A 23,287-nucleotide genomic window follows, 5' to 3' on the forward strand; every position below is an offset into this window, starting at 1 on the left:
TTCAGTCCAACGCCAGCCCGTCGATGGCCGATCGTTGTCAGGACGCTACTTCTCGAGCACTGCTTCAACTTGCAGACGTCTTCACCACGTCGCATCCACCGAAGCTCGCACAATCAGATCCGCCAGCAATGGCCCACCGCTGCGGCCTTCTGGACCGGGACTTTGCTTGACCCATGCTCCGTGATACCGCATACGGGCCGTGTTCAGCTTTGCAGATGCCGTCATCTGAGCGAATGCCTGGTCGAGCTGTTGAGGTCCTCGGTGCTGTTTGAGTTATCTCATGGCCTCAGTTCGACAAACAGGCTTTGCTGGCTTCATTGGTTTTCTTTTCCCACCTTTACTTGATCAAATTCTTCTGAATCCCATCGTCAAGGGCTCTCATCCCTTGTCTTGACCCATCCCGCCGTCAACCACCTGTGTCGTATCTCCCCGTCTCTCCCTTCCCTTGTCTCATACCGCCCTTCCCTCCCCACGCCCACGCACAGCCTCTCTCTTGTTTATGTGTGCAAGCCAAGATCCACAGACCATCAAACTTGATCCATGCAAGGCAGCCTCACCGGACGGTGGCGTGTACCTTGTGCCATCTGCTCTCTCTCTATCTCTGCCTCCTGCGTGTCTCTCCTGCCCATACCACCCCTGCCTTCGCTTCCGACTGGCCGCCCGTGTCCTTGCTGGGTCTTGGCCCGAGTGTCCATCTGGTATAACGCCGGAGCCATATGCTCGGAGCTGTCAAAGGACTCGTCGTCGCGTCAGGCTCCCTTGTCGCACACACACAAATAGACATGCGCTCCCTCTGCCCAATGGGATGATATCCGGCCCCTTCGCTCTTACGGACTCATTGCTGGATTTATGAGCCGGCCACTCGTTTAACACCCACGCTCACTTACAAATAGCTCACTTGCAAATAACCAAGCCAATATATCAGATACATATCGGGTTTTCAGCGACAGCACCAGGCACAGAGCCTCACAATCGCCATGGATCCCAGCAGTATCAGGATCGTGAGCAACATCACTCGTCCACCATCCGTCCACTCTCTCAGATCCGCTCTCAAGACGCTCGACATACCTTCCATGCCTCCGACTGTGCCCTTGCCGCCCATCCCGACGTCTCCATCAATAAAATCACCTTCATCAATCAAATCACCGTCATCGATAAAATCACGATCAGCTACCATCACGGGAGTGACATCCCCCAGGCTGAACACAGGGTCGATGAAAAAGGCCTCTTTCACATCTCTGGCCTTTCGTCCGCATAAACCCATCAAGTACGGCACTGGAAAGTTCTCTCATGTCGAATTGGTGCCTCAACCAAGCGACGATCTGCAAGATCCGCTGGTAGGTGAATCATCGTTTCCTCTGTGCTGAGGGTCAAATGCTCATGCTCTGTTGACCAGAACTGGCCTCGATGGAGAAAAGAAGTAAACCTAGCATCCTTACTCTTCATGGCGTGCTTAATCGGCGCGATGAAGACGGCCCTCGTCGCCGTCAACGACCTTCTTTCAACTCACTACAACGTCTCCTATACTTGGATCGCCGCCTTGACGGCTGCACCCTTGATGGTTTCGGCCGTTACTGGCGCCATCAGCTCGGTCGCCGCGAAGCTGCTAGGGAAACGACCGGTATATCTGGTCTCAGCTGCCCTCATCTTCGCCGGCTGCCTCTGGAATATGACGGCAGAATCTAGCTACGGCTCGTGCATGGGCGCTCGAGTCATGCAAGGACTCGGCTGGGGTGCTTTTGACACCCTGGTGATGGAGACGATCCAAGATACCTTCTATGTAAGCCCCCTTCATCCTTTGCCTCTCGCTCGTTGGATGATGCATTACTGACTATCAACTGAAATAGGAACATGAGAGAAATGTCCGTGTCTCTTTATATACCATCCTCACAATCACATCAACCTGGGCTTCGCCCCTTATTGGAGGCGTCGTCTCCCACAAAGTTGGACACTTCGCCCAATACCGCATCATCAGCGCTCTTTTCGCAGTAGCTATACCAATGCTGGCTCTCACGGTGCCAGAAACCGCCTTCGACCGCTCCAGAGCCGCCATTGCAACGACGCCGGTGCTCAACTACACGTTTCCCTGGGAGCCGCAGCCGACTCCTGTCGGGCTCAACAGGGACTCGGCAATCGACTATGTCAGGGAGATGAAGCCCTGGTCGTTTGCGGGAGAGAAGAGCGTCTCGACTTCGCTCCAAGCGCCAAGGGCCCTTGCTGCTCCTACCACCACGCTCGTCTTCCTCGTCACAGCGCTACCGCATTGCTTCCTCTGGGGGCTTATCGCTTCACTGTCTCTTTTGCTCTCTCCCGAACCGTTCAATCTCCGCCCCAGTATCCTCGGGACCCTCTTGACAGGCCCCTGGATACTTGCAGCTCTCCTCGTCGCGGCCATTTGCTTCTACCGCTCCACCCACAACAAATTCACTCGCTGCGTCAGCAGCCTCACTATCGCCGGCGGTGCCCTCCTCTCTCTCATCGGTCTCTTATCCTTTGGCCTAAACGTCGGCAGCTTCATCTCCGGCCCAACCTCCTCCTCCTCCTCCTCCTCCTCATTCCAACCCCCGTCCTTCCTCGCCCCTGAAGCATCTCACGACCTCAGCCTCCCCCTCCTCTCCCTCCAGCTGGGCCTCCTCGCCGCCGGCTCCTCCACCCTCGAGGCCACCGCCCGCCCGCTCCTCGCCCGCTCCGCCTCCTTCACGGCCTCCAGCATGGCCGCCGCCCAGCGCAGCATCGGCGACATGCACTCTTGGGTTGTCATCCTGCGAAACCTCCTCTCCGGCGCCTTCGTCCTCGCCGTCCCTCATGCGATAGCCCGGTCGGGCGGCCTCAGGGCGCTCATCATCGGCTTGGGCACCGCGCAGGTCGGCGTCACGCTGTTTGTGCTGCTGCTGTGGCGGTTTTGGGAGGAGAGTGTGTGGAGGGTGGACGGCAAGGTCATGGGGCTTGTGAATCTGAGGATGCCGCATCCTGAGGAGAGCTTTTTCAATACCGATTGATGGTGGAGACGTTCCAGCAGTGTTTATCAATATGGAGCGTCGCCAATTTGGCTCTACTGCCCGCCTCACGGGTCACGAAATGAAAGAAGAAAAAAAAAAAGGAAAAAAAAAAGGGGGATCAGGCATATACCGGGAAGAAAAAAATCATGTAAAACAGTCACCATCATACAAGCAACACAATGAAAACGGAAGGCGACGCACACACAAACAAAGGGGAAAAAAATCATCATGAGCAACCAGAAAAAAACGGCGTTTATCACTCTTCCAACTTCATCTCTACCTAGTCACGGACGCTTCTTCACGGAGGACCTTGGCCGGAAAGGATGCTTTTTTTGTAATATATCCGCGGACTATATATGTCTCTGGGCCCCTTTTCTCCTCCTCCTCCTCTTCTTCTTCAGACTTACGGTCTTTATGATATTTCGGAGTTTATGATATTGGCAATGTAAAAGAACGCTGTGTAATCGTGTCGGACTTTGGAGTATACGGTTGGGAAGGAATGATGTAACGAATAACGGCCGACGAAATGGTGGACTTTTACGTCTTCATTGTACTCTTCATTTAGGCAGATAGTACAAACTCTGACTGCATCTTTTCAACATCAACTGCCTGTCGAACAGAACCCGATGCTTGTCGTGACTGATGTTACAATGTGATAGAAGGCTCGAAAATACCCTGGTCAATTAAACATCACTCAAACCGCCGGGGCGTTGCGTTAACTAGCTACCTTACAAAATAATGACAGACTCGTAAATGTATATCTGGGTATTAGCCTCAGTCCATATGGCTTCATAAGCGACGGCCTTGGCCTTTGCCGCTGATCAAGCAGCACCATCTCGACGCCTGTCCCTCTTACTGTGGCCACTCGTTGAAAAAACCCACCTGCAAATCAGACTGCATACGTGCTTTGTAGAAAGAAATGGCTAATTGCACGCCGATCATCACTTGACCAGATATACTCTCTCGTTCTCGGAAAAGAGAATTCAAACAAAGTAGAAGAGAAATGTAACAAGTAAAAGTCGAAAACCGCTGTCCACTTCGGCAGCTCACATCTTTCCTAGATCATCCTCTATAAAGGATTCGCCGTCTTTGTTCCCGAGTTGGGCACGCGTCTGAGCTCCACGTCGCTGCCGATGGTGGCAGAATCTCCATCATCCATAAAAGACTCGCATCGGTTCAATGGATTCAATGGACCAGCAATGCGATCGTTCATGCCCAGTTCGTCTGCTTTATGGCGTTCGATGACGGCAGCGCTGGCTTTGAACGTCTCGTTGATCCATGCCTTTATGCTGCGCCAACTAGTAACGAAGAAGATGATTCCGTTCCATAGCCCTTGCAGGGGCAAGACTGCCGCGGTTGCAACATGGAACTCGTAAGGCGAACCTCCATCAAGCCAGCCGTGGATACGATTTAGGCTGCTGGGGATCCAGGTGACCAGCACGCTCAGCGCGAACAAGAAACTCGTCCTCAGGTATGCTCTCTTGATGGGATCACCGACGCGGAACTTGCTGGTGATGGCTGTGACCGTGGTCATGAAGCGCTGGAACAGAGGGGGCGGAGGAGGGGCCTCTTGAGGAGGGGCGGTCGTGACGGTGGAATAGTACTGGCTGTCGGAGGAGGGCTGGATTTCCGGTTCTGGGTTGTCGAAGGAAACATGCCTGGTATTCCGTGGAATATATGCTGGTTGGGGCTCTTGGGGGACAGAGGTGGCCATGGTATGTGTCACCTGAACCTCGGTGGTGACAGTGCCATAGAAGCCATTTTGTGCCGCATCTCCTCGACCCTGCGATTCGGTCATTGTCAGCTCGAGACTTCCACGAACTTGGTTGACACGCTGAAAAGGAGCAGACATACCTGGTCCACTTCCCTGTCCTTTTCCTTGTTCCTGGGCGTGGAAAAGCTGCGGAGCCGATTCCTCATGCGAAAGACGTGCCATCCAACCAGAAAGTAACAGAGAATTGAACCGACAATGCATATCCAGATGAGCATGTAGTATGTGTAGATTCGAATGTAGTCCCATTCCTTGTCGACCCAGCACCAAATCTATTGCATCAAGAGACTTTGGTCAGCCCCGAAATTGAAGAATAAAAACCTGTTCATCAGTCGAGGACAAGGTGCTTCTTACTGTAGCTCCGCCGTACACTAGACCACGAGGACTCCTAACAAGGAGAAGAGTCAGAGCAATGACAAAGGGCCCTCCATAGCAGATCAGGCAATAGATCCACCAGCGCTTGCGAAATGAGTCTGGGTTTGTGTGGAAGTAGAAGACGAGGAAGACGTTGACAGCCATGGCCAGAGACCACCAGGGATCTGACTGCATGAACCTGGTCGAGGGATGCCCATGGTTAGTGATATTCTGCATTTCATTCGACTTTGTATCAATCTGTGAAGTAGTTTTCCACCCAGTAGAAACATTTGCTTACATTTCGAACATGAAACTCTGGGCCTGGCACAAAGCCGTTCTTTGGCCGGCTTCCATGCCATCGTAGGCAATGATGCTCCCGATACTGGCGCCAATGTTCGAGACACTGGCAAAGACGATGAAGGTGTTTTGCACATTGCGCACTCGTCGCACCAGCCAGTAGGTGATGAATATGAGCATGACCGAGATCAGGCTGAGGGTGCCGCCGATTCGTTCGACGAGAACGAGCGTGTTGATTTGGTGATGGCTCAACTGCTCATCATCCACCGCAACGGGGTCCGAGGTCGCGTTAAAGTCCATGACAGCTCAACTGGAAACGTCAAAGTAGCCGTGGAAACGATGACATGTGCGACAGATGGCGGCTGTGGCGGGGGATTGCGATATCAAGGAGTTGGAAAGGTAAAGTCGTTCCACCACTAGAAGTGTGATATTGCAGAAGAGGAGGGGGCAGATGGATTGAAGGGCAAAAGGGCAGAAGACGCGATGGAACGTAACAGAAACGTGGATGCAGAAAAGAAGACACGGTGCTGAACTCAAGTTGCGAGGCCACGAGAGAAATTGGCCGTGCAGAAAGGATGGATGGAGGCTGCCAGCTGGTGGTGGCTGCCAGGCACTGGCTACTAGATGTATGCGGTGAGACAAGACACAAAGAAGCAGAACGAGGCCAAAGGTTTCTGGGAGGACATTCATCACATCCTGTACCAGAAAGGAACTGCGCTGGTCAAATTTCCAGAGTGGTATCGAGACAAGGAAAAGAGAGGCGGATCAGGGGGGGAGGCGACCAGCTGACAGTGAGGGTTTCGCCTCGTTTAGAGAAGAATGAGCTGAGACCGAATGGAGACCGAAGGTTGAAGCAGTAACAGAAACGAGGTTCTGCCAGTGTTAGGATCGAATGGATGGCAAAGCAGCTTCCAGTGGCTGTACGAGAGGCTGCTTGTGTCACGACAGCTGCACACAGCCGAGGCGGTTGGAAAGCTCGGTGTTTCTCTTGGATTGGCTGGCGCTGGAGATGGATGCAGATTCGGTGTCAGACGGAACCGGTAACGGAATTGCTGATGAACATGATCGGAGATGAAGGGCGCATAACGATCAGAAACTCGATGTGAAGCGAATCGTCGTAGAAGCCACGGCTGAGGCCGCTTGCTAAGACTCAGACGGCCTGCACTTGTTTAGTCGCACACGGACATCTGTCACCCATCTCGCGACGATTCAGTCACCTCGTCAGCCGTAAGACGTTAGTTGCGGGCTTGGTTAGCAGCAGTCAGTAGTGCCTTGGAACGGAGGTGAGATGCGGATTGTTTGCATTGACTTTGAGGCACGAATCATTTCATGTCGAGATGGTCCGGGCACGATCCAATTGGCTGCGTCATTGCACAGACTGGAAGGAGGCAGGATAAGGTAATGGAAGACGCAAACAGGAGGCAGGAGCTATGGTGGCCAGAGCTCCTTCTTTCAGCTTTCCCTTCCTTGCTTCCTTCCTTTCTCCCCCAATATTCTCCATCCAACTTGTCCACTTGATTCTATCCCAATGCTGTCGATCTTTCAACTCTTCAACTCTTCAACCCTCCTCTGTTTCGCTTCTTCCTTCTCCCAGGTTAGTACACGATAGCATCAAATACTCATCCAGGGAAGGCAATCCCTGTCCTCCATGACGCTCACACTATGGATGCCAATGGATCCCAACATTTCATCTGCATGTCACCGACTCTACGCACAAAAGTCATCCAAGCCACCCAAGCTGAATAGGTACCAACGCCATAGTCTCTCGGCCCAAAGCGCCCCAAAGGCCGAAAGATCGCATCGAATTCGCGTCTCGTGGCAGCAGCACAGGCTACTATCTGCCCTCAGCGCCATTTCGTCTGCTTCCACCCGCCAACATGCATTCACAACACCTCGCCGCTTACCTCATTCGCTCCTCGAGTCCATGACCAACGGCTGCAGAGGATATCCCCTCATTAGGGTCATTTTTGCTTCAGTAGCCATACGAGGTACCTGGTCTGACTCGGACAATGCAGTCTGTGTCTGGCTTTGGCCGGAAAAGAGATGAAAACCATGGCACTGACAGTTTCAGAGATGGGCCAGATTGTCGCCAGACAAAGAAGATGAGATGGTGATGCATCCTGAATCAGAACCCCCAGCTTAGGCAACCGCCATCTTCAAAGGAGGGACAGGGTAATTGTCGAACCGGCAGCATCCAGAGCGAGAGACACGGGCCAAGCGATGGGTCGAGGCTGCGTGCATGCCGAGTCGAGACAGTTGTGTGCATGCATTCTTGTCTTCCTTCTCCCCGCCCAAGCGGCTTCAGCGTCGCACTTTGTCCTCCGATGGTCGTCTCGCAAAGGCTGCGCCAAGGATGAGGAGGGCCGGGCAACATGTGTTAGCGGATTGCTCTCTTCTGCTCCCTCAGTTCCCTTTCTACTGTTCCGCCTTTGATTCAGCCAAGAAGTTCTTTTTGATCGTTACATATCTCTCCAGCACGATGAAGTCAAAACACAGCGAGGCCCATGTCGCCCATCCAGCCCTACAAACCCATCTGAGAAGACGCGATCCCACTCCACGGGGGCGGCAAGTGGGGATATGGAACTGAAATCGGGACCTCCATTAACCCACAGCCCCCAGGCGGGGTCCAAGTTCTCGAATCTGGTTTAACCTCCCGAGGCGCCGCCAACCTCGTGGGATTTCATTCCTGGGACATGTTACTCGAAGCTTGCGTCGGGAAATTAACAAGAGGGCCATGCCGTTGCCACGAGGACGCAAAGGTGCTGCTGCTATCCTGGGCCCTGGCCCATATGCTCGAACCAACGCCTCGTTTCTGCTGGCTGCCGGATCTGATGACCGTCTCAGATGCATCTTGCGCTCGAGCCCCTTCCAGCAGATCTAAAGCAAGACACAGAGAACACCACCAACAAGTAGATCCATCCCACACGAGTCTCGGAGTCCGATTCACTCGCCCCAGAAGCCGAGCCCCCCGATTCGCTCAAGGTGTCATGGTAATTCATCCAACTCTCATTAGACGACCGTGGAAATAAATCTTCACCACCGCTCTCGACATACTTCCTCTCATTTGGGAAGCTACACTAATTAGTCTATAAGTTCGCGAAATTGTTTACGAGATATTTCGGCGCAGTTATCACACAGCCCCTCGCACGACAATATATGCATTGCTACCTTATTACTGGCAGTATAACCAACGGTACCTAGATTGAGATAGATTGAATCAGCTGGGCTCTGATTCCCCTCGTTGCGGTCCTCGAATCCTCCCTTGACCTCCGCTCCTCTTAGAGGCCTCACCCATGGGTTGTCCAATGGTAGCGTCGATAGGCCAATTGCCCATTCTCCAGGCACCGACATTCCGTGCTTAGATTAAGGTACGCTGCAGAAAGCACAGATACCACAAGCACCTACGCGTATTTTCACAATGTACATGCGTCCTAGAATAGAATCTTGCCACTACAAGGTATGCTCCTTGTTCTGCCCTCGTCTATTTCCTTTGTTGCGGCACGATATTCCGAAGAGTGATAACCTAAATAACAATGTCCGGACCAAGGAAAGAAGGACAGGCAAATACAAGTTTCAGGCAAAGGTGCGTACCATTTTGATACGAGTGAAGTCACAAAGAGGAGCTACTCTCAGACTCATATGGTATGTTAGCTCTTCCGTAGAAGCATTTCGCCGTCTCGATGATGATGCTTTCCTTGGCCACAAGAATCTAACAGACATGAAGTATTGCCGTCAGGTAAAAAGTCAACAAACAAAGGCTCTAGTTTCTACTCTGTGCAATTTTCATATCCAAAAGCAGTGGTATCCAAAGACGTTATAGTAGTTTCTCCAAGTAGCCCCCTATCCAACACCATGATTGTCCCCACGAAGCCTCCCAGGCGAATCTCTCCAAACGGGCAATAATGGAGACTTTGACAACAAACAGTGAGAGAAAACGCCCTAGATAGTGTACATAAAGTCCGGGCGCATGTCGCCCATCTCCTCAATCTCGCGCTGCGTCTTGCCCTCGACCAGGTAGTTGCGCTCCCCGTTGAGCCTCTTCTTGTTCTCCCTGCTGAGCAGCGCGGCCATGAGGATGCTGCCGCCAAAGACGCCGATGAACATGTACCCGATGATGGTGGCGTGGCCCTGCAGGTAGCGCGGGGCGTCGTAGTAGATGTTGCTGCTGACGACGCCGTTGATGTTGCCCCAGCCGATGACGGTGCCGAGCACGATCCCGCGCTTGTACACGCCCTCGACGTTGTTGGCGACCCAGGCGATGGTGATGGGGATGCAGGGGTAGATGCCCATGGCGCCGAGGAAGGTGCCGGCGTACTGCACGCCGGGGTTGGTCGAGGCGATGAGCATGATGAAGCCGGCGATGCCGACGAGGGAGATGCTGATGTTGAAGATGGCTCGCTTCTGGATCCGGTCGGAGTAGAGGCCTGCTACCACGGTGGCCACGGCGGCTGCGGCATAGGGCGGGACGCTGAGGAGCTGGGTGACGGCCGTCTTGCTGCTAAACTTCATCTGCTGGATGATGGACGGCAGGAACAGGCTGAAGGAGTACAGGGGCATCAGCGGGCCCATGTAGACGAGCATGCCTGCATACGTCTTCCAGTCCTTGACGGCCTGCCAGAAGTACAGCATCTTGAAGGTCTCGTGCTCGGCGGAGCTCTGCTTGTCCTGCTTGAGCCGGTACAGCACACGCATGCGGTCGTCCTTGGACAGGAAGCTCGCCTCGTCGGGGAAGTCGTGCACCATGAAGAAGGAGATGAAGCCGATGAGCATGGTCAGCGCGCCCTCGATGATGAAGATCCAGGCCCATCCGGCGAGGCCTCTCTTGCCGTCCAGCTTCTCAATGGCGGCCGCAAGGAGACCTCCAAAGGAGCCGGCCAAGGCTGCAGCCGAGAAGAAAATGGCCGCTCGCACGCCGAATTCGTTTCGCTTGTACCAGCACGAGAGGTAGTAGTTGACGCCGGGGAAGAGACCGGCTTCGCAGGCGCCCAGGAACCATCGCGCAGCCATGAGGCCGGACCAGTTCTTGATAAAGCCCATTCCAAGCATGCATGCGCCCCAGAGAATGCTAAAGGTTTCGTCGCCAATGGTTAGATTACCAAAGTAACTCGAAGCGTGTGTGGTACTCGACTGGTGACAGGGACAGCGACTTACATGATGATGGGGATGAAGATGGAGGGGCGGGTTCGCTTGAGCAGGAAATTGGCGAGCGCCTCAAAGATGGCATAGGAGATGAAGAAGATTGTGAGCGACGCATTGTATTGAGACGTCGACATCGGGATATCCTTGGTGAGATTGGCCACCTTGGCGTTGCCGATGTTTGTGCGGTCGAGGAAACACATGAGATACAGAAGGGTGAGCTGGGACCAATTGTTAGCAGCCTGTCCTTGTCTCGAGATTGCAAACGACTCGGGATATCCGGTTGGTGTTTGGGGCGAAACAAGACAGGAAAAGAAAAGACGACTTACCCATGGTATGAGAACCCAGTCCAGCTTGCGTATCAGTCGCCGTTCCTGTGAAGCAGTATGTCAGTGACGCCCTCACGACGCCTTGACGAGGCCCAGCTGGCAAGGAAATACTGACATTCTCCGCCCTCTCGGCATCGGACAGGCCCGCATCCGGGTCGACAATCTGGTCGAGCTCAGAATTGGAGATGTTGTCTGCGACCGGCGCCTTTTCTGTGTCGCTCATGATGGGCAGATTCTTTCCAACAAAAAAAAAATCACAGAAAGCCACCACTATAAAAGGAAAAAAAAAAAAAAAAAAAGGTAAAAAAGACAAACAAGTAGTAGCCGCAACCTCTCACAGAATTTAAGCGAAAGAGAGGAAAAAAAGCTCAGGAGTTGGGTAGGAGGGGTGGTGGCCTTGGAGAAGGGAAACCAACGTCGGTCCTGTGCTGCTGATCCGGGTCTCAGACAGACGGGCGGCAACCACCGGGTCTCTGGACCTGTTAAGCGATTTATACAACTGAGGAGGCAGACAGACACTGAGCGCCTTCTCGGATACCGTGATCCGAACCCGGGGAGAGAGAGGGGAGACGAGGAGGAATTCGGAGGATGGGGCGGGACCTGGTAAATGTATGCTTAGGACGGAGGCATGTGGCCATATATAAGTGCAGATAGGACGTGTAAATGTACTCGCATGGAGTGATACACGACGGGGGATCCGCGCCTTGAGGAGCCAGACCAGCCCAAATCAAGGGTCAAAGTACATGTAGATGCGAGATGCAATCGCGTGAGCCAATCGAGGCAAGGCTGTTCATGTATGGGTTATCACAGAAAGACGCAAGGGAAGGGCTGGGGCTGGGTGGGTGTGACGACGACGACGATTGACTCCCAGAACAAGGAGCTAGACAGGGATGAAGATGCGGGGAGAGGCCCAGCGGTTTAGGTCAAAGATGCACGAGTAAGAAGATGCTGGGGCGATAGGACACGCGGAGAAAAGACTCGGACTTGCTCGTTCTGGAGATGGTACGAAGAATGTCATCGTGGGGAAGGCCGGCTCGTTATGAAGGCTGTCCTTGTCGTACTTGTAGGCGCGCAGTCGTGCCTTTACAAACGGCGGACCGACACGGCATGTGCGTTCAGGGCCGGGGTTTGGTGCTTTGCCTCTCATCCGGCTCGTTTTTTTACCCCAGTCGGCATATTCCGTAGCAGCCCAGATATCGTCCATGTTGGCTACTGCCAAGCGTAAGCATTAGGATCTATTTTCATCATACAGGTACGGCATCTGGGGCGCTCCAGCGGCAAGTTGGTTCATGGCGTTCGGATGCCGCGCGATTAGTTGCCGTTGTTGTTGCAGTTGCAAACGAAAGGCGACGAACCGAGCTGTTGAGGTGTTGATGCATACCAGTGGACAAAGCTCCAGCCGCGGAAGGATAGTGGCGGCCGTGGAAACGCCACTCGATTTACTGACACCTTTGTTTGAGCGTGTCTTGAGTAGTAACGGAGACATTCCCAATCTGTCCCTCTATGCATGCGCTTGCTACTGGCAGCTTCATAGGCGGCCAGCTGGGCAACGCAGGGTTGCCAAGAAAGATTGGAGTAATGCTGCCCCCTCCCCCGTTCCCAGGCGCTCCGTCATAGGTGGTTGTTGATGCCGGCCGTTCTCCATCAACTCCGCCTTGACCCCAAACTGATGTGCATCCTGGTTGGAAACTAAGGTTAGTGTCTTTGGGGAAGTGCCCGTCTGGGGCTTATGGCCGATGCCAACTCCCCACCTGCTTCCCCAAAACAAGGCCGACGGGCGAGGGGGGAGGGAGATTTCCTTTGCGTCTGCTCGAGATTGTGGCTATCAGTCTGTAGGCAGTCGACTCGTAGTCACAGAGAGACGAGATGCCAGGAGAAAGTTTTCGCTGATAGACGAACCCACTTGGGTCATTCCGCGGCATGCCCTGTGCGCGGTCCGAATCCCTTGGCTCCGACTGTCTGGCCTTTCCGATTTGGAATGCTCATGCATGGCATCGCCCTTGCCCAAGCAAGGCGGCCATGTAACCCGTGCTCCTTCACCATTCTGCTGCTGGTACACCGCACACGGCATATCTGGACGAGTAATCAAGCCTTGTTTTACTTAGCGCCAGGCCATGAGCAGCCCAGCCAGGGTCGCCCGCGGTCTGGCCCAATGAGTTGTAGTTTAGAAGCCTTGGAACATTCGTTTCCATCGGGCTTTGCGACCCCCAACGAGCCCAGACTCAACTCCCTGAACCTCTCAAGGCCCAATCAGCGCAGCGAAGGCCCGAAGTCCCAGCGAGCTGTTGGATCTCTTGCACATAACCGTTGGCTCCATTGATACTGCTGCCATGACCTCAGTCTCAGGTTCGTTGAAGAGGGCGGTCTTTCTGCCTTGAGCAATCGGTTCCCGAAGCACCCGAAGGACGATCGGGAACGGGAATCTGGTTGATGTCACAGTTGCACCAAGATGAGGAGAGCCGCTGGACGCAGTGGGCGATGTATGTATACTTTGTACGAGTAAGGCATGGACGACAACGGGCTGCCGAGGACGCATGAAGATCGCAGCAGACAAACGACGATGTCAGCAAAGGCAATGGCTGGGGCTACCCCACGGCGCCGTCGCCGCTAGATACGCGATGGCTTTAAGCGCATGGGAGCAGTCACTTGATTGTCGGGATGCTGACTGGTTGACACTGGCGTCAAAGTTGAGAGGGCGCGGATTGGTCGAGACTTTGGCGTGTGTGCGACCTTGTCCATGCCACGTTCTGGCCGCGCTCCCGCCTGTCTGTTGGATGGCTGCAGCGAAGCTCATGGGACGGAAGCCGGGGAGCACGAGGAGGTGGAATATGTCCGAAGGCCGCCGTTGATTAGGCTGCAGATGCTGATGATTGGCCTGTATTGGCATGTCCGCCCTGTACGAAACAGCATCTGTCGGATGAACTGATTGATCACGAAGGGAATGTGTTGGGAGCATGAAGAAATGCAAAAGCACCAATGGTCGAGAGATGGTGAAGGTAAGGAGAAAATCTCTCTCCCTGAGACTTCAATTGCTGTACTGCTAGGCAGGCACCACCGGAGTCAACCGTTCAGTGGCAGGTCTCGTGCTCTGGATTTCAAGGCAGGTGCGACAACGTGGAGATAAGGGAGCGGCGATAGTTGCCCTCTTTCACAGCTTGACCTCCAACTGACGCCACGCACGGAGTACAGATGGAAAAGACGGAAGAAAGAAGAACAAGGAGTGGCGCGCGGTGGCTGTCCAAGCTTGATTGCTTATTTCTTCGCCGCGTTTTTTTAGCCATTCTTCCCCTCGATTTCTGCCGCTAGCCATGGAGCCAAGAAAGCGGGGAGATCTTCATCTGCCGACGCCAATTGACTTCTTCCCTCCAGCTTCGGCCGTCTCTCACCCGAAGCTCCAATGCGCAGCAACAATCAGCCCGAGCCTCGTTCAGGGTGGATTCAGATGCTGTTCGCTTGATACCTTGGGCAATCTGACCATCTCCATCAGAATCAGGTGTAAAAGAAAGGAAGCAGAAAGAATAACAATCAGCTCGTCACAAGCCACCCTCCAGCAAACGACGCCATCCGCATAAAGTGACCCTTTCTGGCGTCTCTATCCCAGCTACACGGGAACCCACATTTGCAAACAAAAAGGGCGCCGGAACCCCCAGAGAAACGACGAAAAGCAATGGCAGACGCCACCCAACCTCGCCCGCCACGCTGCTCGGCGATGCCGCATATCGACGGTGCTCGTCTAAATTCGACCCAATTCGCAAATCCACGTCCTCCAGCCTGTCGTCGTGACAAACAGCCATCAATCCCTCGCTCCCTTTGCCGAGACTGACGGATAATAGGTTGCCTTGAGACTAGTAGTTTTGGCACGTTTGCCCAAGAAGCCTCTTGTGGCATGGATAGCAGTCGCTAATCATCATCACAGCCTCGTGAAACCTATAGACAACTAGGTTTTCATCTCTGTCTTGAAAATATTGGATCACACGAATATCGATGCGCTCGTCCACCGGGGTGAGCGAGGCTGCGTCTCGATCAAGTCAGCAAGTGCTGCTTCGAAATCCTCGGAGCGGCACTGGACAAAAGCTGAACGTACATTGCCTCGTACATCATACATGTTCCACAGACTGGATACTGGTGTGCCAAGACAACATGATATATCATTCTATTTTAGTGTTGCCCAGATTACAGTTGTGTAGGCCGCCAAAGCCGTCGCCGTCGCACCGTCTTGCCATGGCCGCTTCTGCGGTTGCACCACCTCGTTCTGATATCAACTGCTGAAGAGATCATCTTCCTCCGCCGATTCAGGCTGGACGCTGACTATATGATTTTGCTCAGCTCCCTGCAGGACAACGGGGACACCCCGGGTTGTCGCTTGGTGCAAGAGCCCGTTTGCTCCTCGCCCCTTTTCGTCCAGTGTGTGTAACAGCAGCATGCACATTCGAGCACCACCTGGCCGACGTGCCACCATCTCTAGATCCAATAGCTGTAAACTACATCCCTGAATAGTGAAAGCCACTCATTGCCAAGCTGTAACTCGACATGCAGTTCTTTCCGAGCTGAGCGTCGGCCGATCTAGGGGAGAGAAGAGGCAAACGCACGAACCCAGCACCGGACGAGCGTTTGATTTGCAACCGCGCCGCTCCCAATCTATGCACCGGCATGTAAGCGTCTTGACTTACACAGCATCAAACGCGTGGCTGCTCTGTCAGCGGCCGTGAACACAGCATCGCCGACCAGTGAGCGGCCAAGAGGGCTATTTGTGATGGATGTCGGAGGATTCCAGGCTTGCGTGATACCACGTGAGTTTACAATCACTGCATTGTTGAAGTGACACGTTGTTGGTGAAGCTGCCTACCTAATGGGTGAGTGCATGTTGAGGATACAGAGGCTTTTTCCGTAGTTTGTTGCCTCCACACTATCTTGCCTGGACTTGATTCATGTCGTGTTGCCCGTAAGGAACAGTCCACTTGATAGTCTGACTAGTCGTCTCAGGCTTCTGGAAGACTAGAGATGCCCTGAAGGGGCGCGCCTTTTGTGGTGATCCATGTCCAAGGGGTTGAGGACGGCGACGACTGGCCACATGAGTGGATGGGGAATCAGGTAATTCACTTTAAGGTGTTATGAGATAATTATTTGGCTCAGGGGCAACCCGTATGTAGAGCAGAGTATGCGATTTTGGAATAGAAGGGAGGTGGCTGTTTTAGAAGTCTGCTCTAGAGATGATGTTGGAGAGCTTGTCTCTAGCAACTTTGCTCATGATTCGTAAGACGGCTCTGGCGTTTGCCGAGAAGAAGCCAATATATAAAGAGTTGCATTTACTAAGCCTGGAAATACCGCAGCGGGTCTAAACATCTCCAAAGTCCCCCTTCGGTGTAGGGCTATGGCCAAGTGCAGAGTTGAGGCAGCCATCGGGGCAGACATGCCGCCCATGCAGGTGGCGGCAATGAATTCCTTCATACTTTCACATGGTCATTGCCATGACAGGTTCATTGAGAGAATCGATCATACTAGACACCGCATTCGAACCCTTTCGCCCAACATCTGGAAAACGAACCTTTGACAGATGCACTCAACGATTGTAATTTACCCTAGACAACAGCTCTCATACACATCGTGCTGTTCCCAGATGCCATGCGAATGGCTCGAAACAGATATCGTGCTATAAGATGAGCATGCTCGATGAGTCGAGAATCGTAGACTGTCTCTGCCAAGAAGGTATACGTAATGGTCGCATGAATCTATGTCTGCTCATTCCCAAACGGATGCACACAATTGAACTTGAAGCGTCAGTCTGAGGCCGTTCAAAGACCTCATATTGTTTATGCTCATACCTATCAACGCGAATTTTCTCCCATAGCATAAAGCGAGCGTCTTTATAATAAAGTAGCTTTCTCCATCCTTAAGTCAAGACACATCGTCGGCTCCTGTAGCTGAATCAAGCCCTTTCACGCTCCAACAGGATTCTACAGCGCTCATAAGCGATCCATGTGCGGGGAGGCCTCAAGCTCCCAGAACTCTCCCTCGGATCCTTACTGTATTGTATGTCAAATATTCCCTGTATACTATATCAGATATATATACGAATAATTGTATACTTTTCGTAAAGTCATCGCAGCATAGTAAACGCTGTCAAGAACCTTGCCCAACGATCCAAAGTGGCACTAGGGCCAAGAACGAAGAACACTCGACTATTATGAGAGCCAAATGTAACGCTTAAGAAGGAATTTGCTCTTGCCTTGCCTCGCGAAATCCCATCCATTGATCCTCATCAAGTGGCATAAAGATACCGATAATACTAGCTAGCCCTGAGCAGCTTGCTCAAGTTTCAAAGTCATTGAGCATGCAAACCGAACCGCAGAAGATTCTTTTCAAGCCCCAGAATAAGCGGTTGAGCAGCAAATATCTTCTCTGTTAATTGTTCACTTAAAGGCAAACAAGACAGGTGTCGATAATTCATCTTTGTTAAGGCTTACCATGGTGATAATACAGCAACATCTTCATATACCTCCAAGCAATCCATACAACACAGCGCCAGAATCGGAGGGCCACCATTGAAACCACCATTCAAAAAGAAAAAGGAAAAAGAAAAATATCAGTCCTACGACGAAAGAAAGAGTATTACTCAAACATGCAGCCTCCGTGAATAATCGCAGTCACCAAAACCACATTCAATCACAAGACATGAACACCCAACCCGCCGTCCATTCTGGCGACTGATGCGCCTCCGTATAAGCACTAACAAGACGCATACTTGTCAACTTGCGGCCTTAGCTCAGCTGGGAGAGCGTCAGACTGAAGTTTTCCAAACTCGGTCCTTATCAAATCGATATCTGAAGGTCGTGTGTTCGATCCACACAGGCCGCATGTTTTTTTTTTTGGTCTTTTTCTTTTTTTTTATTGTTTTTTTTATCCCTTTTTCCTCCCTCTTCAAACTTCTTCCTTGTTTAATAAGAGCGCAAATCATCGAGACTGGTATTTNCCCCCCCCTTTTTTTTTTTTGCTTTTCCGTTGTTCTTCCAAGACATGTATGTCACTTATTTCAGATGGCAGATCGATGTGTCGCGATTGGTTCGTAATGGCCATTTCCGGTAATCGACTGGTGACGGAGGCGTCGCATGGCTGAATGAAGCGCGTGGTGGCGCTCATCCTTCCAATTCTTGTCTCGACCTCACTCTCGCCCATGAAGGCGGAGAGGTGAGTACATACAGCCCCATTCATCGATCCCAAACAGCCCAAACAGATGTCTGGATTCGTAGTTTGAAAGCAGAGTGTATAACTTGATTAATAGCAAACTGGTGGGGAAACAGCCATGGCACATCCACGCCTACAGACCAAACGCAGCTAAAATTAAAAAGGAAGAAGCAAAAGTGCGTTTGTAGGTGGGTAGTAAGTCATATATATGTATATTCAAGCGTCATCTGCCAATAATGTACTTTCTTTCCATCACACACACAACCCACAGAAAGGCACAAAAAAAGACCAAAAGTGTACACACGCGCACACATACACACAGCACCCAGCACTCTAAATAGCCAACTATCGTTTCGCCAAAAATGATCAAGAAGAAAAAAAAAAGGATCTAGAAACAAAAAGAAGGGAGCGTCAAGAAATTAGTTAGTTGGCTGGCTGGCTGGCTGGCTGGCTGGGCTATCTCACACCCTTGACAAGGACAGACGGAGGCGCGAAATCCCGCCCCTTACAGACCGGGGAGATGGGGAGCAGGGAAGCGGCGTCCGCGCTGGGCGGCCTTGGCGCGGTGCCTGGAGCGCTGGCCGTACTTGGGCAGCTGGTCGAGGGCCGAGGGCAGGGTGACGTTGGCGACCTCGAGGTCGATGGACAGGCTGGGGACCGTCTCGAGGGGGATGGCTTGTCCGTCCTTCTGCGCTGGGGGTCAGTAACACATCTTGATATAGCGAGACGCCGAGAGACGACAAGGTAGTGAGAGAGGGAAAAAAAAAGACTTACCGTGAGAATCTCCACCTCGATGTCCTCGGTAAAGGCCTGGACGGCGTTGCGGAGACCGCCGTGCAGGAGGCTCGCCATGGGGTTGTCAATGGTGAAGCCGCCGTTGACCATGCCCTCGGCGGGAAGCTTCATGACGATCAAGCTACCGGCCTTCTGGCCGCCGACGTAGACGTTGATCTCGGCGGGACGGACGGCCACCTCGGTGACGTTGACCGAGATCTTGGCAAAGTAACGCGTCTGGATCAGGTTCTCCACGTCGGTCACCAGGTCGCTCAAGAAGTCGCGGGGGGCGTTGCGCTTCTTGCCGGCGTTGGGCCCGTACAGCTGGTTGATGATGGTGACGACGCTCGACTTGATCTGGGCCTGGGACTTTTGCCAGTACTCGATGCCCTTGTACGAGTAGCCCATGCCCTGGATGCTCTTGACCGTGTTGGACGTGTGGAACTTGCCGTTGGCCTGGTAGAAGGGCTGCAGGGGCGAGTCGGGGGTGATGGTGCTGCCGGACTTGCTGTTGAAGCGGGACTGGCCCTTGTACGAGGTGGTGAAGACGGGCGACGAGGGCATGATGGCCTCCCAGAAGGCCCACATGCGGTCGACCTGGGCGTGGTGCATGAAGCTGTTGTTATGCATCGTCAGTTCTGTGTTGCTGGTTTTGACAAAAGATTCCCACGTCGAACTTACAACAGGGGGTCGAAGCCCGAGTAGTCGGGAGCGAGGAACTGGCTGCCGCAAGCACCGTCCCAGTGGATGGCGTTGTGGATCTGCTCAACGTTGATGCCGGGGCCGCTGGTGGAGGCGAAGTCGGCAAAGTTTTGGGAGTTGGTCAGGACGTCGTACTGCGAGCCGGCTTTGTGTCAGTGACGAAGGGGGTTTCAGAAAGCCAAGACAGAAATGACAACGTACGATCCAGGACTTGTAAGGACGGGCAGCCAGGTTGGAGTTGGCGGTGGCGGGGTAGCTCTGCTTGTTGCCGGTGCAGCGGACGGTGTGGTCGTTGCCTCCGCCGGTGAACTCGCCGTACGAGCCGGTCATGGAGATGTGCGGGAAGTAGTAGGTGCGCAGGGGGTTGGTGAAGTCGACGGCCTTTGTGCCGCTGCCGCTGGGGACGTTGATCTTGAGCGTCTGGGGGACGGTGCAGGCGGGAACGGAGCTGTCGGCGGCCCAGTCCCAGTAGGGGGCGCGCAGGCTGGCGGCGGCCGCCTGGTACTTTGCGCGGACAGAGGGGGGATACGAGTTGGCGATGCCCTTGGCGACGGAGACCAAGGCTTGCTGCAAGGGCGTCAGTTGGAGTCTCTCGTGGAGAAGCGTGGTATATGAGCCGAAGCCCAGGCGTGTTCATACCTCGAAGAGCAGGACATAAGGGCGGTGCCAGCTGATGAAGAGGTCCTCCTATCGAGACTGTCAGAGAATGATTCCGGCTCACAAACAACGGCGAGCTCAAGCGCCCATGAAACTCGCGTCTCTCGTCTCGATCAAGCAAAACATACACCATGAGGGCAGTAGCCCAGCCAGCCATCGCCCGACTTTGCTCCGGCCTTGTTGTACTCAATGTACGGTGCGCCGTGGATGCCTAACTTGGTGTTACTAAAGGCTCCGAGAAGTCACGTCACCTCGCAGCAGGGAAAAGATATATTTACCGGCAATCTGGAAGAAGCTGTACGGGTCGTGGGAGTCCAGCTTGGACATGTTGTACATGGCCTGAACGTAGAGATCCCTATTCGCACGCACATGTGAGCCCCCCCCTTTCTCGAATCGTCAAGTCTCCCCATGTTCCTCCATGCGCGGCTGGCACATCCAATGTGCTCTCTCTCTCTCTCTCTTCTTCCCAAAACCCCGTCTTTTTTCATCTCCTCTCTATGTGTCTCTCTTAAATGAAGAGGTGAGGGGAGGTGCGTCACTCACCATTGCGGCCCAGACTTGACCAGGTCATTAATGTTTTGTCTCAGCGGCACGGCAGCACCAGGAGAGACGGGGACACCGGTGACGGGGATGTGTGTCGTGCCCTGTGCGAGTGAAACTGCGGCCACGGCCAGCACCGAGAGGGAAGTCCGCAACAGCATGATGGCGATGTGGTGTCTTGAATCTTCTTTTTTTTCTTCTCCCTTTTTTTTTTGTTCAAAAAACGAGCGTGATTATTCCCAGGGAAGGAGGTGAAAAGGAGTGTAATGGAGGGAGGCGCGCAGGGACCGGAAAACCCGTAAAAAGAATGAATGAACCAAGAGTTCGAAGCGAGAGACTGGAAAGTAAAGAGGCGCGTCTTTCTGTAATTGCCACCCTTGTGGAAGAAAAAAAAAAAAAACAAAGGGTGTGGGATGAAAGGCGAGTTCCTTTCCCTAAAAGCGAGGTGCGGCTCTTCCTGTCACAAAGAGGCGGGCGCAGGAAATCCGAGCCCAGATGGTTGACATATATATATAAATATACCTTGAAACCTCTCGTAAAACAAAAGGTCCGGGGTGAGGATTATACCGGCAAAAAACCGTTGTAATGTAAGGTAGTATGGGGACGTAAGGTAGCCGTAGCTGTACGAGTAATAGGGATAATAAAGATGGGCTGCTCTGCGGGGGGGCGTGGAAGGGATTCAGCCAGGTCTCGATTCAGGGGTGGGAACGGAGAAGAGGCAAAGAAAAGCCAGGCTTTGAGGATTTTGTATTAATATTTGATTTGCTTTTCTGGCAGCGTTTCTTTGGGATTAGCTGCCGGATCGTCCATCTCCACTCACACGAGCACACACACAGGGTCGAAATCCGAACCTACTTGCTGCTGCTGCTGCTACGATACCTTGCAGACAGACAGACAGACGCCGGGCTGGTGCTGGTGCTGGTGCTGGTGCTGGTGCTGGAGCTGGAGCTGGTGGTGCACACAATGCATACAACTACAGCTACTACTACACACACCAGCCAAGGCGCGGCGCCCGGGAACTCGGTAGCAAGCAAGCAGACAAGCCGAGTTCGAGGGCAGTCGGGTGATTGTAACAGTACTCGTACGAGTCCATGTTACTCCATGCCGCCCAGTGGTACGAGCAATGTAGTAGTACCTGGCCGGAGGTGATGGCCCATCATGGTGGGTTCGTGACATCTCGTCCGCCCGGCGGTTCTTGTTCTCCCTCGCGAGGCTGGCATCTCCATCCCTGAATCGGTATGTTGGTTGCTCGGTTCTCTGCCTTTGCCGCCTCCACGCGGCAAAAGTTACTACTATGCAATGCTACTGCTCCATACAAAACTGCAAGGTACGGTCTGAAGATGGACCAGCCCAGTCATTGTCCACTCAAATCAGCACCTTGTCAAAGAGGGAGACAGAGAGAGAGAGAGGGCCACAAAAAAAAAAAAAAAAGAGGGCGAAAGGGATGGAGCCCTCCTGCGTGGAGCCTCTTGCTTCTGCAGCAGCAGCGCCACGCCCAACGATACGAGGCTCCTTGGGCCGTGCAGTATCATCCAATCCCGCGGCTTCGACCAGCTCGGCTCCAGGCTTGGGGATCCCAGGGCCTTGCTAGTCCCCGCTCGCCCAGGGCCCGGGACAGGCGCCGTCGACACGCCCCATGCCCGAAGCGGGAAATGGGCTGGCGTCGAAGGAGATTTCAGGGCAGCCGGTTGATGGGATGTGCGGGGAGGGGGGGGGGGGAAGGGGAAGGGTTCCATTCATGTTGTTTGTTTGCTCAGGGCTTTCTCCCCCCCCCCCCCCCCCCCCCCNCGGGGTGTTAACGAGGTATGTACAGTAATAGCAGCAGAACGAGCAGGAGGAGAGGAAGAAGAAGAAGATGCAGCTGCTGATCGGACGGGGCGCGCGACAATGAGCGATGCGCTGGTCTGAGACACGGTCGCCGGCGAAGCGCCGACCAGCTTCTGGTCTTTGGGACTGCGGCTTCAACTTATTACCCTCGATGGTTTGATGGAGCGGCAATGATTGGCAGCGACGAGATGGGAGATATGACGCTGTTCCTTGTCTCTCTCTGCCCTTTTCACCTTGCGGATTCTCCTCTTTTTCTCCTCTCCATCTGCCATCTGCCATCTTCATCTTTCATCTTGTTCGCGGGTTCATCGTCATCATCACGGAAATAAGACAACACAATGCGGGAGCCGTCTCGAAGGGGGGGGGAGGGGCCTTCTGTTCTCTTTTCGTGCTCCCTTGGGCATAGCGCCGAGAAGCCGAGCGCGGTTGATGACAGGCCAGGGATGGAATTTGGAGTGTTGAGGCTTTGTTCTGGTTTATTTCCGAGGCAAAAGCTTGGTGTTATGCTTGGTGCATCGTACGAGGACGACGGGCTGAAGCTTGAACAATCGCCAGTACCTACGAGGGTCTTTTGTCGAGTACATGTTGCTGTGTCTCTGGCGTCTTCCTGTAGCAATCAATTGCAATTCTGGATCATCACCAGATCCATCTCTGTGCCCTGGTTGCAGCACCTCGTGCAGTCGTCCCCCGGTCGGACAGCATGCAGGCCAGCCCCGGCC

General features: G+C 53.4%; 7 protein-coding genes across 7 annotated transcripts; 3 read left to right on the forward strand and 4 right to left on the reverse strand.

Annotated features, from left to right (window-relative positions):
- Positions 1-977: 977 nt before the first annotated feature.
- CCMA1212_007868 (uncharacterized protein) lies at positions 978-2,999 on the forward strand (the record flags this gene model as incomplete). The annotated part of the gene is made up of 3 exons (XM_073705029.1): positions 978-1,337; positions 1,397-1,780; positions 1,848-2,999. 3 exons carry the CDS (start codon positions 978-980, stop codon positions 2,997-2,999), a joined length of 1,896 nt encoding a protein of 631 aa, XP_073556658.1.
- Positions 3,000-4,068: 1,069 nt separating this feature from the next.
- Positions 4,069-5,721, reverse strand: CCMA1212_007869 (uncharacterized protein; the record flags this gene model as incomplete). Its single annotated transcript, XM_073705030.1, has 4 exons — positions 4,069-4,782; positions 4,854-5,042; positions 5,125-5,323; positions 5,423-5,721. 4 exons carry the CDS (start codon positions 5,719-5,721, stop codon positions 4,069-4,071), a joined length of 1,401 nt encoding a protein of 466 aa, XP_073556657.1.
- Positions 5,722-7,093: 1,372 nt separating this feature from the next.
- On the forward strand, positions 7,094-7,468 carry CCMA1212_007870 (uncharacterized protein; the record flags this gene model as incomplete). Its single annotated transcript, XM_073705031.1, has 1 exon — positions 7,094-7,468. The coding sequence occupies one exon, from the start codon at positions 7,094-7,096 to the stop codon at positions 7,466-7,468; it is 375 nt and encodes a 124-aa protein (XP_073556763.1).
- A 1,892-nt stretch (positions 7,469-9,360) lies between these two features.
- On the reverse strand, positions 9,361-11,109 carry CCMA1212_007871 (uncharacterized protein; the record flags this gene model as incomplete). Its single annotated transcript, XM_073705032.1, has 4 exons — positions 9,361-10,486; positions 10,573-10,778; positions 10,887-10,931; positions 11,002-11,109. The coding sequence occupies 4 exons, from the start codon at positions 11,107-11,109 to the stop codon at positions 9,361-9,363; spliced, it is 1,485 nt and encodes a 494-aa protein (XP_073556688.1).
- Positions 11,110-11,766: 657 nt separating this feature from the next.
- Positions 11,767-12,090, reverse strand: CCMA1212_007872 (uncharacterized protein; the record flags this gene model as incomplete). Its single annotated transcript, XM_073705033.1, has 1 exon — positions 11,767-12,090. One exon carries the CDS (start codon positions 12,088-12,090, stop codon positions 11,767-11,769), a length of 324 nt encoding a protein of 107 aa, XP_073556689.1.
- A 169-nt stretch (positions 12,091-12,259) lies between these two features.
- CCMA1212_007873 (uncharacterized protein) lies at positions 12,260-12,514 on the forward strand (the record flags this gene model as incomplete). Its single annotated transcript, XM_073705034.1, has 1 exon — positions 12,260-12,514. The coding sequence occupies one exon, from the start codon at positions 12,260-12,262 to the stop codon at positions 12,512-12,514; it is 255 nt and encodes an 84-aa protein (XP_073556690.1).
- A 6,059-nt stretch (positions 12,515-18,573) lies between these two features.
- CCMA1212_007875 (Tyrosinase) lies at positions 18,574-20,902 on the reverse strand (the record flags this gene model as incomplete). Its single annotated transcript, XM_073705035.1, has 8 exons — positions 18,574-18,756; positions 18,843-19,458; positions 19,524-19,678; positions 19,746-20,111; positions 20,184-20,231; positions 20,330-20,412; positions 20,480-20,556; positions 20,745-20,902. The coding sequence occupies 8 exons, from the start codon at positions 20,900-20,902 to the stop codon at positions 18,574-18,576; spliced, it is 1,686 nt and encodes a 561-aa protein (XP_073556686.1).
- Positions 20,903-23,287: the final 2,385 nt, after the last annotated feature.

Source organism: Trichoderma ghanense (assembly GCF_004382785.1).
Source record: "Trichoderma ghanense strain CCMA-1212 chromosome Unknown scaffold_10, whole genome shotgun sequence".
Taxonomy (NCBI): domain Eukaryota; kingdom Fungi; phylum Ascomycota; class Sordariomycetes; order Hypocreales; family Hypocreaceae; genus Trichoderma; species Trichoderma ghanense.